Below are 15511 nucleotides of genomic sequence, written 5' to 3'. Positions count from 1 at the left end.
AAAACTTGCACCTCTGCTGCCTGTTTTTTCTTGTTCTGGAGATAAATAGAGATCTTCAAAATCCCACGACTATCACTCCAGCACCTTTCACCAGCATGAATTCACCTAATTAAAAAAAATTCACATACAAAGGTCAACAAATCCCACCTCATTCAGGGCGCTCCAGGGCAAAAGTTCGAAACAATGGCACCAGAAAATTTAGACACACAACTAACTCCCATTACTATCCACAATAGCTGCATGAACAACTTAGCGTAATCACTACAAAAAATTAAACCTATGCCATCTTCCAGAGTCCTGATTTTAGAATACCATCATCTTTGCTTGCATGAGCCACTAACACAATTTTTCATGTACAGGGAATCCAATACTATCTAACAATTCAGCATTTCAGCATTTTTTTCAGGACTTTTTGACATTAACCAAAGCCACAAATTACATTTAACAGAGAAAAACCAGTTATGAACCTGTTCTGTAACTGTTGTTCTTCAGACGCATTGCACATGTCCATTCCTCTCGGTGTCAGTGCGTTCCAACGGCTGTTGGAAACGTTTCCCCTCAACAGTACCCATTGGGCAGCACAAGTTTCCCCTGCTGCCACACACCATTGTGTGCATGTGACAGGTTTCAATCGGTCCACCGAGCCTCTAGGGGGCGATGGAGAGCTACTGTCCCACTGGCAGGCCTTAGTCACCCGTTTCAGTCACTGGGGAATTAGCGGAGAAGGTGTGCCAGCCCGAGTTTGCGGCGTGCCCCTGAGGCAGGGGAGTGCTGGCACGAGTCAGTGGTGTTCGAGATTCTGCTACCCAAGGCAGGTTGGCCGGAGTAGGGGAACGCAGGCCCACCCAACTCCACTGCATTCCAGCCCAGGGCCCTGACAGTGGTGGGACGAGAGGGTCCCGCCGCTGGGTCACCAGGGAACCGTCCACGCCACGCTGACCAAATACACCCACCACACTGTGCAGTTCTGCCCTTGGGCTACTTCCTACCCGATCGCTCAAGAGGGCCTTTCCGGTCCCTCCAGCTCGTCCGGGTATTCAGTTGCTGGCAGCTCCAGCTCCCGCTCTGTGTCAGGCTCATGCTGGCCCGGGTTACAGCCTGGCCCCTCCAGGTCCTCCGGGTACTCGGCGGCTGGCAGTCCTGGTCGCCTCAGTCCTTCCTCCAGATCAGGTTTCGCCTGGCCCAGGGCCTCCCCTGGGTCGGCAGCAGGGTCTGGAGGGAACAGCCAGCAGCCTGTGTCTGTCTCCCTCCCTGGTGCTGCCCTCACTTGGCAAAGGGCCCCGCCCTTTGTACTTCCTGTTCCACCCCTCCCCTTCCGGGGATTGGAGTATGCTTGGTATGGCCCCGCCCACTCAGGCTGAGAGGGTGGCTCTTTACTCTCTGGTTCGGAAGGAAGCCACCCTGGCTCCCTATAGTGCAGATATAAAGGGCAGAGCTGCCCCTAACCCTCTCAGCTCCTTCTTGTTGCAACTCCAATGAAGGGGTTAGGAGGATGGGTTGTGGAATGGATATATCCAACATATCTCAAAGAACAACTGTTACGGAACAGGCTTGTAACCATTTTTTCTTCTTCCCACTCTAGCATCATCTCTGGAGTCTTGAGCCACAGCATAGTGGGAGCAAACGTGTGGACCAGGTTGCCGCTCTACAAGTATCTGCAATTGGAACTTGTGCCAGAAAGGGCACTGAGGCAGATTGAGACCTCGCTGAATGAGTGATGACTCTGTTGGATGGAGCAACATTAGCCAAGTCATAGCTCATGCATATTCCAGATGTGATCCAGGAAGAAAGGCTCTAAGTGGAGACTGATTGACCACTTACTCTGTCTGCAACTGCTACAAACAGCTGTGAGGATTTACTAAAGTGTCTGATTCTGTCCAGGTAAAATGCTGTGACCGGTGTTATCTTGACTGGTGATCTGCTAGGGCACTCTAATTCTCGACTCTGGGAGCCACCGTTACCCAGCTCTGCTGTGAGAACCCCCACTCTTGGGCTGTTCATGCACAGCCTCTAGCATGTAAGCTGCTCCCAGATACGTGAGTGAGCACTTTTGGCCAGCCGCTGCTTGGATTGTACAACCAAATGACACTAGCCAATATCTCCGGTCCCAGACACAACCCTAGGAACCTCCGTCTTGCAGTATCCAGTTATGCCTGCTCGACGCTGCAAGCTTATATCAGTTCAGCAATTTAACAAAGAAATTGATATGTACCAGGCTTGTTATCCCAAGGGGAGTCTCTGGCATGCTTCAAACCAAATGCATTGCTTCAGGTAGAATAAACAAATGAATTTATTAACTACAAAAGATAGGTTTTTTGTGATTATAAGTCAAAGCACAAGTCAGATTTGGTCAAATGAAATAAAACTAAAATGCATTCTAAGCTGATCTTAACACTTTCAGTGCCCTTACAAACTTGAATGCATCTCACTACAGGCTGGCTGGTTGCCCTTCAGCCAGGCTCTCCCCTTTGATCAGCGCTTCAGTCGCTTGGTGGTGGTGTCTGTAGATGGAGGTGGAAGAGAGAGAGAGAGCATGGCAAACGTCTCTCTTTTTTATCATGTCTTTTCTTTCCTCTTGGCTTTGCCCCCCCTCTTCAGAGTCAAGTGAGCATTACCTCATCGTAGTTCCAAACTGACCACGGGAAGGGAGGTGACTCACTGGAGAGTCCAACAGATCCTTTGTTGCTGCCTAGGCCAGTGTCCTTTGTTCCTGTGAGGCTGGGATGGGTTTGTCCCATACATGCCCTGATGAGGTGTGAACTGCCCCTGTGCTCCTGGAGAGTTTTTGCTGGGCCTCTGCTCGTGGAGAGTTTTTGCATGGGCTTGTTTTAAGCCATGAGGACAGATTTTCAGCCTCATAACTATATACATGAAATTACAACCTATAACATTACTATAACAACAATGCTCAGTACATCATGAGCCTTCCAAAGACACCCAACATGACAAACTTTGCATTGGATACCACACAATCATATTATAAGGATGAACATGGGGGTGCAGGGTGTTTCCCCGAGGTACAGAGTGTCACAAATGCCGATGCTCTTCTGACATCAAACATACGCAAATGCTCTTCCTCCCTGGTCGTGTGTGCTTTGGGTAAAATTCAGGCGAATAAATTGGCTGATTGATATGGAAAAAGGAAACCACCTTTGGGATGAACTTTGAATGAGGATGCAGGTAAACCTTGTCCTTAAAAAAAGACTGGACATGGAGACACTGACATTAATGCCCACAGCTCCCCTACTCTTCAGACCAAGGTAATGGCCACCAAAAATACCACCTTCATTGATAGATGCAACAGCAAGCAGGTAGCCAACGGTTCAAACGGGGGATCCATAAGTCTTGACAATAGTAAGTTTAGATCCCACAGAGCAATGGGGTCTTGCATTTGAGGGTATAATTTGATTAAGCTCTTTAAAAATCGCATGGACATATCATTGGAAAAAACAGAGCAATTGTCAACTTTAGAATGGAATGCTGAAATAGCAGCCAGATGTATTTTGATGGAACTAACCACCAAATCTTTGTATTTCAGGAATAATAAGTAGTCCAGAAATGTTGAACTGAAGAACTGGTTGGTGATAGCCTTACTGCCAAGACCAGGTGGAAAAATGCCTCAATTTAGCAAGGTAAGTTCTTGTAGAAAACTTTCTACTATTTAGTAGGATCTTTTGAACATCTTTTGAGCAAGCCTGCTCTTGCGTGTCTAGCCATGGAGCATTCATGCAGTTAACTGAAGGGATTGTAGGCTTGGGTGGGTAGGCAACCGTGATCCCGGGAGATTAGCTCTGAGTCTAGTGGAAATGAAATTGGGGTTTCACTGACAGCACCAGGAAAGTGGAGAACCAGTGCTGATAGGCCCACACTGGGCTACAAGTATGAACTCTAGCCTGGTTCTGTTTTCTCTTTAGCAATACCCCTTTGGATGTGTCATACAGGATGGAGAAATCTCCTGTGATCAGTGTGAGAACTGGTGTAAGAGAGTAGCTGATAAGACCCACCAGAAAGGTGCAACAAAGAAGAAGAGTGAAAACCACCTTACTTACTATATCCTGCCAAGTTGCAAATTTGACATCAGGTCAGCAATACTCTTTGAGGAACCCACTAGAGGAAAAACCTTGCTTACCACAGTAGAGTGGGGCCTCTGACACAACTGAACTCTAAATAGGGAACTTCTCTACAGTTGTCTGCAGCATGTAGCATGGGCCCAACTATTCTTGGAATAGCTAGTGTGACAAAGTTCCTCCTCTGCCTTAGTGGGTCCTGCACTTATTGGCGGATTTGCTTGCCTCAGAGATTCATGGCAGCCCTCAGTTTGGCCACTCTTACTAGCAGCTCAAACCTGCCGTCCACTCAGCTAACCTCATCACTGGCCAGCATGGGGAAAAACAGAGAACAATCCCCGCAGTCTCTGTGTCCCACCTAGTGGGTCGGGGACAGGGCAGATCCCTTTCCAATTTAGACCTTCCCTTCTGGTGTTTCTCACAGACCAGGTCAACTCCTCCTGTGTCCGATCAAATGTTGGGGAGGATGGGGGGGAGCCCAGGCCCACACCCTACACCGGGTTTCAGCCCAGGGCCCTGTGGATAGCAGCTGTCCACAATGTTCCCTGTATCAGCTGCATGACAGCTACAACTCCCTGGGCTACTTCCCCATTGCCTTCCTCCCAGTACCTTCTTTATCCTCACTGCAGGAACTTCCTCCTGAAGCCTGATCATGCTTGAACTCTTCACTCCTCCAGCAGCACGCCTTCTCACTCCCTGCTCCTGGCACACCCCCCTACTAACTGATGGGAGGTCCTTTTTAAACCAGGTATCCTGATTAGCCTGCCTGCCATAAAAGAATCTAGAAAGTTCTTAATTGGCTCCAGGTGTCTTGATTAGCTTGCCTGTCTTAATTGGTTCTGGCAGGCTCTTGATTGCTCTAGGGCAGCCCCTGCTCTGGTCACTCAGGGAACAGAAAACTGTTCATCCAGTGGCCAATATATTTGCCTTCTACCAGACTCTGTATCCCACTGATCCACTGGGTCTGTCACACTAGACACTGCAGTTACCATACAAGGTGGTGATCGGCTTTGAATTCTTACTCGGAGTTACCTTTTCTGCTCACTGATAGATACACTGAGAAGTTAACTCTCTTATTATTGCATGAAAATGTGTAATTATTGCTTCAATTTCTATGGAAAATACAATACCCTGAAATTAGCACAGAAAGAAAATGCAGTATTATGAGAAAGGTGTTACAAGGCACGGTACATTTGTGTAGCATGAATGTAATATTGAGATCTGCAGTTTGAGCCACTGTACTTGAAGTATGATTGGTGTATAGTCCAGTGGACACAAATGAAAGGTTATCCTCTTTGATTTGTGGCAAGGTGTTTCTCTTTTGAATTGCTGATAATTACAATCAATGAACAGGCGCATAGGATTTACCATATCAGATCAAGCCAGTGTCTAGTCAGTATCTTGCCTCTCACAATGGCATCAGAGGAAGGGGGAAAACCCCCTAGTGCACATGGCTAATTATGCGTCAGAGATACTACGGAGGAAAATACTATAGAACTGGACATTGAAAATTTCTTTGTGGCCCCTAGGAAAGGTAGTCTTTTGATTAACATGGGTGATCTTCCCCCTTAAATGATGAAAGTTACGAAGAAGTTTTAAAATGTTTTTGAACTCCAGCTATATTTTATGCTAAGCTTGATAACCCCAATCCCATGTGCCCCCGAATATCAACAGGAGACTGCAAGTGATAGTGAGGATTTGTGACAGTATCAAGTTTCAGCTGTGATAAAATGGAGCTCCTACCTTCAGACGGGGACATGTCATCAGCTGGAGACACCAGGTCTGCCTGGATATCAAGGCCATTACTCAGCCGTGTGGTAATCTGATTTGTCAAGATAACCTGCAAACAGGAGGAAAAATTAATTATTATAGCTACTGGAGGGCAGGTAGCAGCCCAGACGAGAACTAGAACATACAAAGACAGACAGACAACTCCACACTCTGACCTTCATCAAGTTCATTTCTCCTGGAAAATTTGGAGCTACTTGCAATAACTCGTCAAAGGGATATTGTAAAAAGTACAGCAAACTGAGGAGACTTTCGAAGTTAGTCAAAGACAAAATATTACCTACCCTGTACATCCATACTGCCTTTTTTCAAGAGAGACTGTAATGGGATCCTGCCCCAGAGAGCGCCCCCTGTGCATAGAAGTGGTGTTGCAGGGATCTTTCCGCTCTAGCACCCCATATTGCATGTCACTCTGTGATCCAGCCAGGTCTCCTTTCAAGTTCAGTCCCCTTTTGGGGTAACAAAAGCCCAACTGAAAATCCAAACAAATGATCCTTCTCCCCATCTTGGGCTATGCTGAAGCTCCCTGCTCTTCACCCTTACTCCTGAGCCCTGCAGAGTTCTTCTTTGCTCCTGCAGCTGAGCATTGCCACCTAAGACTCTCCTCCTGGAGGCTCTTTTCCTCCTAGTAGGTATCCCTCTGCCACCCTATATATTTGCATGTGGCCTTCTGCACTCCCTAGTTCTGACGGAGACCAGGAGCAGAAATGCTGAAGTACAGCACCATGAGAAAAGCTGTTGTCATCATATTTCCACATTGACCAGAGGTAGGCAGAACTCCAGATCTCACAAGGTAACCTGTTTTCACAAGGTTTCCTGCCATGTTTTACTGATTCAAGAGGTTTTAGTAATAATAATACAACTTAGCACTTATCTAGTACTATACAAATATTAATTCCTCTTGCTGAGGGGATGAACCATTAGCAGTATAAATTCAAAGCTCAGTTATTTTTTCTAATGAGAGATAGAAACAAACTAGTACAAATGCATAATGCCAACTATACAGTGAGACTGACTGGGTAAGTGTGGATCTATTGCAGTGTAATCATTTGGTGGCAATGTAAGTGATTACCATTTCCCCAGAATTACCAATGATAATTGATCCCCACTCTTGGAGACTGAGCAAAGCTATAGGCATGGGTCTAAGGGGTCAAATCTGCTAATGGTTGCACGTGTAAGTAACCCGACTCCATGCATACTCCCACTGAAGTTATTGGACCAGAGCTTCAGCTCTACCTGACACAGTGAAGGAGGGCACAAAGGTGGCCTAAGTTGCACCCAAGTGCAATGGACCCCATGAGCCTCTTCTGGTAGCTGGGCATCACCATAGGGCAATGACACCACCACAACAACATGCTCCCTGTGCTGGGTACTAAAAGGTGGATTGGCAAAGAGCTGGCTCCTTACACTAGGGGAATTCCCAGATAGCCAGTTATGTCAGCATGCTGACTGCTTTGTATCACCAGAATGGCATCCAGCAAAATGGCATAGAGGGAACTGTGGATCTTCTCCAATGGGAATAATCATGAAAGTAATGCCTGTGTGTTTGCAGGACTGGGTGTTAAAGCTGTGACAAAGTGGGGTTTTCCCCTTGTTATATTGTATGTAAGCATATGTGAGTCTTACTGTTTTGCATGAATACTATGTGTGCCTCCGTTTCCTTGTGTATTGCACCAATGCCTAGGTGATGGGGATAAGGGTGTGTGACTTTTGCTGAGACCCTCAGGGACTGGTGAGGCTGCTCCAGCTCCCTGCTTGTAAACTATGGACAGTGCCTTTCGTAACCTGAGAACCAGGAGCGGGATGCAAGCAGTGACACTTTGCCCAGGAAGTGAGACAAAGACCAGAGAAGGAGCAACGGGCATGTCAGAGGCCAGCCAGAAGCGTTGAGTTCAGTCTGCTGAGGGGACTCAAGGATGGGGGTAGTCCAGGGTGTCTGGCCCGGAGTTCCCCCAAGATGGACTTGGCTGAAAGTCACTGATTTCTGTGCTAACAAGTTCTGTTCTACACTGTGTTCCTGTCAATTAAGAAACCTTTCATTTTACTGGCTGAGAGTCCCGGCTGACTGCAGAGTTGAGGTGCAGGGTCCTTTGGCTTCCCCAGGAGCCCCGCCCAGGTGGACTCGCTGGAGGAAGCGCACGGTGTGAAAAGGGATGCTGAATGCTCTGAGGTCAGACCCAGGAAGGCTGAAACTATGTAAGCTTCTTGCCCTGATGACAGTGTGAAGCATGCTACACCAGAGTCCTGACTGGCTTCATACATAGCAGGTCCAGCACGTTTGCCTGGTGCCTCTGTGACAGGCTCATCGTGAAAGTTTATTACAAAAGAGAAACCCCAGAATTCAGGTTTTCAAGTAACAATCTGGTACACACCATTAATATCACTATCATCACAAGAACCTCAGCACAGAGCATGTACCTCAGATACCAATAGAAAATAAGCTATTCAAGGGGGTGGAAGAGTCAGGCGCTTGGAAACCAGTTTTATGATTATAATAGGACAAACCTCGATTCAAATGATAAGGTAGAGCCCAAGGCACAAGCCTGATAGAAGCTTATAGAAAACTCCAAGTAAACAGAGGCAGATGTAAAAGGAGGGTTAGAATAGAATTCACATCATTATACAGTTTGAAAGAGAAACTTCAGTGATTAGTTGTAATACCTAAAATTAAATAAATATTTGCTATATGTATATATGCATTCTGGTATGGTACGATGTTTTTATTGGCACAAGTTTGCACTGACCACATTACTCATAAGAGTCAAAGGCACCCATGAGTGATACAGTCAACCCAACCCTGGGCCAAGATAAACAAAATATGATGGCAGAGTATAAAGTTTATGTCATACATCTGAGAGAAAAGCTACTGTATTTAAGATTTTTTTAAAAAACCCTAGAGGTACCATATTTCATATTCTTCCCCTTCCAGTGGACTCTACAGGCTTCAAACTGAGAGAAAACTAGAAATTGCATAACTGGACTCTGTACCTTTCAGGTTGGTCAGCTCTCCCCATGTCAGGGAACCTTGTGGCACTGGTCTGGATGGAGGATTGTAATCCTCTTCACCCTTCACTTTATAAACCAGCCATACCTCTGATTCTTATCTTCCATGGGACTAAAGCTCAGTTTATCTCTGAATAGATCATCACGGATCATTCCCTACTTAAACGTCTGTAAAGTGACTGTAAAAATGGCACACTTTTACTCAGCTACTCTGGCCCTGATTCAGGATGGCAACTAAGCATGTGCTCAAGTTCCATTGGCTTCAGTGGTAGTTGAGCAAGTGCTTAAGTAGTGCCCTGAGTAAGGATGCTTTTTGAAACTGGAGCCCCATGAGTATTCAGAAAGCTTATTTCTGTGAAAAAAATAAAGTGACGCTATTCTTTACTCCTCTTGGCCTAACAGAGCTGGAAGCGACATTCAAGCATAAATTAACACAATTGGTAATTAAGTACCAAATGTAGCGCCAAATTCTGCTTCAGTTACACTTGTGCAACCCCATTGCCTGCAACGTCTACCCCCAGTTATAGCTGCGTATCTCCAATGTCATCAACCGGTAATACATTTCCAGGTCCCCAGCCTCCCCAGTTTGAGCCTGATTTTCAAGATTGTTGAGTACCCTCAGCTCTTCTTGGCTTAAATTGGAATTTTGGGTACTCAGCAAAGGGTGGCAACCAGGCCCAAAGAGTCTCATGCTGGGCAGCAAAAAAAATGAAGACATTTCTGAAAATGTAGGGCTTCAAATATGGACTCATGAGTTTATTAGAGTTTTTTGCATTTCTAAAATAAGATTTTGGTACAGCAGAACATCCCATTTGTAAACAGCAGCAGCACATGAGGCCCCACATCTCCCGGGGTCCCTCAGCATACAGACACATTCAATTCACCAACCAGAATGCCACCCCCACTTTACTCTGGTGTCAGCAGGCCACAAGTATTATATTCCTTCAATGTCTTCATCACCAGCTTTAGAAGTGCACTTCATCTTCACCTCCTGATACATATAAATGGCTGACCAGCAGGTGCTGAGCCTCACAAACAGGTGCGTGAGGGAGTCACCACAGCCTGAGAGGAAGGAGAGATTCAGATAGACAAAGGAAGGGTGGTGAGACATGGCCATGCGATTTCCCGGTAGGGTGCCACACTTACAGATAGGGAGGGACACACATAGTACTTCAGACAGGACCCACAAAACCTAGTGCTGGCCTGACTTTAAGGTCCAATATCTCACAAATCACCAGGGATAAACATAAGGGCTGTATATACAGAGAAAGCTGGAAAGGTTAGGATATCCATCTTTCATCTCTTATATCTCTTGCCTGAAAGATGTCATCTCTAACTATGCAGTGCTTCCTAATAACATGCTGGAGCATTGATCCAGAACTGATTTAGTGGGGGGAAGTGCCTTCAATCGAGTCACCATGCAACTTTCTGCAATCTTCCTTGGCGATCTCCCATCCAAGTATTGACCATATTTTACTCTGTTTAGTTCATGAGACTTGCCAGGATCCCAGCCCAAGTGAGTAAAGAAAGAGTCAGTCCCTTCTGTTGTGGGCTCTCCTAACACATAATAGACTTCAGACCATGCAGCCCTGGCTTCAACTTAAGAGGCACAACTCAAATTACTAGTCCATTATCTTCCAACAGAGCTTTCAACGGTGAGAATTCTGTTACGCAACATTTTAACGCATGACCAATCCTATTGTCTGGTATCAATTAACCCAACAAAGCTCTGTCTCATTCTTATTAGAGTAATCATTACAGAGCAAGGGAACAGGAAACACCACCTTCCCTCCTCCAGCCCCAGCTAACCCCAAACATCTGCAATAGGCAGTGGGCTGTGTTACAGTTTTCTGTTCCCTGTTCATGGTAAAATCAATATGAGGGGCTTCCCCAGCCAATGACTGTACATGAATAGAAAACACCCTCTGCAACTAAACTAAAAAGGTCAGTTGTATAGGTCAATGCTGCTAGAAACTTGTCTCACTTTCCTGCTGAGTTCAGTGAACCACTGCCCCTTAACCTTTGAGCATGGCCAATTTTGACCAGTACGGCTAACAGTTTAACAGTCCAGAGGCTGCAAAACATGATTAGATTGCAAATACTATTTAAAAGTTTATTTAGATCTATTCAAATGTCAGAGCCATTTATTGGAAAAGTTTGAACTTCTTAATATCTTAAAATACTTTGCAATTAGTTTCTCCCATAAGAAAGCTAAGTATTAGTAGCAGCATATTAACGTTAGAGTCTAAGCTCCTTGGGAAATGATCCACATCTTCCTTCCTGCTCTTATCTGTAAAGCACTATGAACAACTAAGGTGTTACAGAAATAACAATCCTCTATTACAGATAGGGAAACTGAGGGACAGAAAGGGCAAAATTTTCAATCTTGGGTGCCTAAAGTAAGGCATTTAAGAAATATTAAGGCTTCTAAATCATTTGCCTGCTTTTCAGAGGTGCTGCCACTGTAAACAGGAACATAGGGGATTAAGCCCCCCAAAATGTAGCCATAGCCTGGATGGATCTTACCTACCTGTAAGAGATACCTGAAGTGCACATCTCTTTTTTATGCTTTGGCAACACTTGTACAGCTCATCATGCCAACAGAATCTTCCCCAAATTAACTGACTTCAGCAGTGGCTGATGGTCTGGGAGCACGTCAGAAAAATCGGAAGACTTTTTTAGGTGCCTAAGCTCAGGCACCCAAGTTTGAAATTGCTTGCCTCAGTGAACAGCCTTTGTAAGTGTAAAGCCCCTGCAGAGCCTCGGAGTGAGTTGGCCTAGGAACTGAAATATGACTGCTTTTACATGGAAGAATAAGCAAGCAATTTTTTGTTTGGTTATTTATACAGTATAATTCCTCAAGTACTCCTCCTGCCCTCCCAAGGACCACACTGAAACTACTAAATCTGACTTTGTCATCCTTGTAAATGCAGTTAAGTAAATAAGTCATTCTCTGTAAACTTGTGGTCTCAGCCTCCTAGTTGGTTTATTGCAAAATTAAAGGGAGTTCAGCACAGAGCCATCAATCAGTAACCAGAAGAGGTATAAAGCCTTTTGGAATGTACTGAGAGGGGCAGAAAAACTGTCTCATGAAATGGCTGTTTGTTAAGAGAACAGAGTAAAATTTGCCATTTGACATGCAGCATCATTTAGGAAAACTCTTATTAAAGGCTTCCTGTCGAGCTGGAAGAGCAAGCACAAAAACACAAACAAAAATCCAAAACGACTCTGTCCTTCATTAACGCATGTTCTTTGTGTTTTTTTACTGCACTCTGGCAGTGCAGTCAGAGATAAAGCGGTATAAGTGACAGTCAGTCTGCAAAGGTAGGATGCTGACTTAGCATGCTGGAGAAGGGGGACACAAGCTTTTTTAATCCCCAACATTTCAATGTTGTCCCTATCGAGCAGATCCGAGTTTAACATTCTCCATTCCTGTCACTAAAGAGGCACCTCTCCCTTGCCCTAGAGCAGACAGCTTTTAATATGCCGCATTCAAGTATAGTCAGTACTGTTTATAATGGACTTAAACAATGATGACCATTGTCTAGGTTCTGGTGGAGAATGTGCACAAAGCAGGAAAGGAAACAGCATAGTGCCAGATGGGAGCAGCACTGGGGTTACAAATGGAAAGATGGAGTGGTGACAACACTGAGGTGGGACACAGTTCAAAGACTGATGAGAACTTCAGCCCTCCTGTGGGAACCTGTTACAGCTTTTTTTCACTGTGATGATGACTAGCCTCAGCCTCTGTACAAGGGGAGCCGTTGTATCCCAGCTAGCACAGGCATTGGAGAAAGGGGATACTTACTGACGACACAGAACTCAGACTAGACACTGGATTAGCATTTCCTTCAGCTCCAGTCTCTCTTCAGGTAGAGTCAGGATTAGTAGCCATAGAGACTGTTGAAAAGTTGCCCATGACCTCAGAGAGACTTACTGTAAATCACCATATTAGCAGCCTTTCCAAAAAAACAAAAAAAAATCAGTACCTTCTGTGGAATGAAGGTGTAAGGGACATAGAAAGAGAGAAGTTGGAGTTGAAGTATCAGAACAACCAAGCAATACCAGAGTTTTCCTGAAAGAACTCAAGGGCTCAGAGTTGTGATGATGGCAAGTCATGCTGCCACAGGGGAACCCAGGTTTATGTGACCAACAGCCCCTCCCATTAGAAAGACTATGTGGGTGAGGTAATATATTTTATTGGACCAACTTCTGTTGGTGAAAGAAAGAAGTTTTTGAGCTTACACCGAGTTCGTCTTCTTCAGCCTCTACCCTTACGGTAGAGTTTAGATATCTCAGAGGAAGTGTGTTTGGGGCAGAACTGTTCTAGGGAATCAGGCCAAATGCATGTGCACTTACAGAAATAGGATTTTATGTCCTTCATATTCTCAGGAAATTTAAAATCTCTCTTGGCTCATATGAATCAAATACACATGAAAAAGCAGATTATTACCCTGTCCAAACCCAAAGCAACAAAAAGACTTTGTTTCACCACAACAGCTCAGTTCTCTTCTCCCAGGTGTCCATCTGGTCTCATATCTAATCTCTGGCCAGCCCCACTAGCTTTTCGAGAGGGATTACCATAAACTGGTTACCATACCCAAACAGTATCACCACCAATCTTGAAATTCAAAGGACAATCCCACTTTTTATGACTTGGTACTGAATTTTCATGAGATAACTTTGTATCTCTGGATCTTGACACTATACTACTGTGATGGCATAGTGCCCTGGTGCAATTATAGGAGCAACCATCTAGACATTACACAAAAAATAAAAAAATAAGAACAACCAGCCCAGGCAGATCATCAGCCAGAACTAGAGAACTAGACTGAAGGGCAAGCCCTTGAAGTCAATGGGTCTAATCACATATTCAAAATTAAGCATGTGCGTTAGTGCTTTGCTTAATCAAGGCCCAGGTTAGAAAGGGCTTTATACAGCAATGCTTTTAAGTGCTGTATTGACAGTCAATGTAGATCACAGAGGGAAGTGACAGGGGTCCTTTGCTCCTGTCCTAAGGAGCAGACAAGCTGCCATGTTCTGCAACTGTTGCAGTTGCCAGATGAGTTTAAAGGAAAGTCTGATAAACAATGCATTACAGCAGTTTTACCTAGATGTGACAAAGGCACGAGGCACACATCTGAGGTAAGTGGGTGGATATTTTAGACGTGACAAACAATTGAAACCATTGAAAAAGCTGGGGCCTCCATGCTGAAAGCTGACAAGAGAGTAACCCTCAAATTTCAAAGCTGTCTCCCTAGAAATGGGTATAATTCCCTGAATTGCAGGCACCCACAAACCAACAAAAACCAACTCAATTGCTTCCTCTCCCCGTGAGCACCACCCGTCTTGTCTGAGCTGAGTTTTATCTGTGTGTGTTTTCAGCTGTGTCTCATCAAGATAAAAAATGTTGATTAGACAGTCCAATAGTTGAGAAACAATGCATAATGAGTAACTTCTAAAGGAATTGTACTGACACAGTGGAAATCTAGCATTCAGGGCACTTTGCCCAAGGCTGCTGGGGGAAACTGATCTTATTAGACTTCTGTGATGGAAGTTGAACTCCTACTTTGCTACCACCTCTCATCCACTCAAGTTCCTCTGCTCTTCTCCTTCAGCAGGGTAATTCATAATGGCACAGGCTACTTAGAGCCACTGGACTTCATTGGGTATAAATAGGATAGGGAAGAAAACAAGGAACTTTTCAGAAACAAAACACCCAAATGGCCACTGTATATTAGCTCCAATTTATTCTGTTTTATACAGGAAAAGTACAGAGTTATGCAATTCCATTCCAAAAGACGGCTGGAGAGGCAGAGACTGGCTGCAAGTCTGTGCCAAGTGCTTAAAAATAATCACAAAAAATTAATAAAAGTTCCACAGGAAGAAAAAAACAAAACAAAACACAAAAATGTGTGGTTGTCAGGCAGCTACATGTCTTCAAGCTGAAACAACTACCACCCAGAGATAGCCCAAGGTCTTTTGCCTTTCCTCTTCTCTGAGCAAGGAACGCAGCCAACACAAATGTAACCTTCCAAATCTAGGCTCTGGCACCCCTTCATTGTGCTTCTCAAAAAGATCTATGTGCCTGGACAGGTGTCACATCCAACACGCCATGCTTCTGCAGCCTGTACAGACCTGTTTGCAGAGACATACGCAAGACATTCCCCCAAGGGCCAGGGTGGCTCAGGTTGCCAACCTGCTTTTACACCCTGCCAGTCTCCCAGAGCTCTGGGTTAGTTTGAACAGGCCTTCCCTCCCCTCTAGAAATCTCTGCAGAAGGACACAGCTTTCTGAATGGAGCTCTTTCCTTTGCATTTTTGGGACTACAATAAGGCAACTGATATTGGCCAGGCTGGAGTAGCTCTAGGCAGTCTACTTGTTGGTGGCCACTTTCACACTTTTTCCTAAAATACTTAATTAGCTTCTATCATGAGCATCTGGCTTATTGCAAAACTGATACACAATGTACTGGCATTCTTATTTGACTCTGAGAAGTGCGTGGGAAAGACACTTCCTATCACAATACACACACACACAGGATCAGAGAGGTAGAGCACAAATGGTATGGCCCAGAATTAGAATGGCTTGATTCACCTCTGTACCTCCCAGATTCTGGGCTACTCTGGGGATCAATAAGGTCTCTGGTATAA

General features: G+C 45.0%; 1 protein-coding gene across 8 annotated transcripts in view; it reads right to left on the bottom strand.

Annotated features, from left to right (window-relative positions):
- Positions 1–15511, bottom strand: part of RAD51B (RAD51 paralog B) — a 716515-nt gene that overhangs the window by 315869 nt on the left and 385135 nt on the right. For all 8 annotated transcript variants that reach the window (XM_073348429.1, XM_073348426.1, XM_073348430.1 and 5 more), the window contains one exon: positions 5811–5907. In XM_073348429.1, the coding sequence (XP_073204530.1) occupies positions 5811–5907 (97 nt within the window). The remainder of the gene's footprint in view (positions 1–5810; positions 5908–15511) is intronic.

The sequence above is a fragment of the Lepidochelys kempii genome, chromosome 6 (genome assembly GCF_965140265.1).
Source record: "Lepidochelys kempii isolate rLepKem1 chromosome 6, rLepKem1.hap2, whole genome shotgun sequence".
In the NCBI taxonomy this organism is placed as follows: domain Eukaryota; kingdom Metazoa; phylum Chordata; order Testudines; family Cheloniidae; genus Lepidochelys; species Lepidochelys kempii.
The sequence above is the reverse complement of the archived record's forward strand: the minus strand, read 5'-3'. Positions and strand labels throughout refer to the sequence as shown.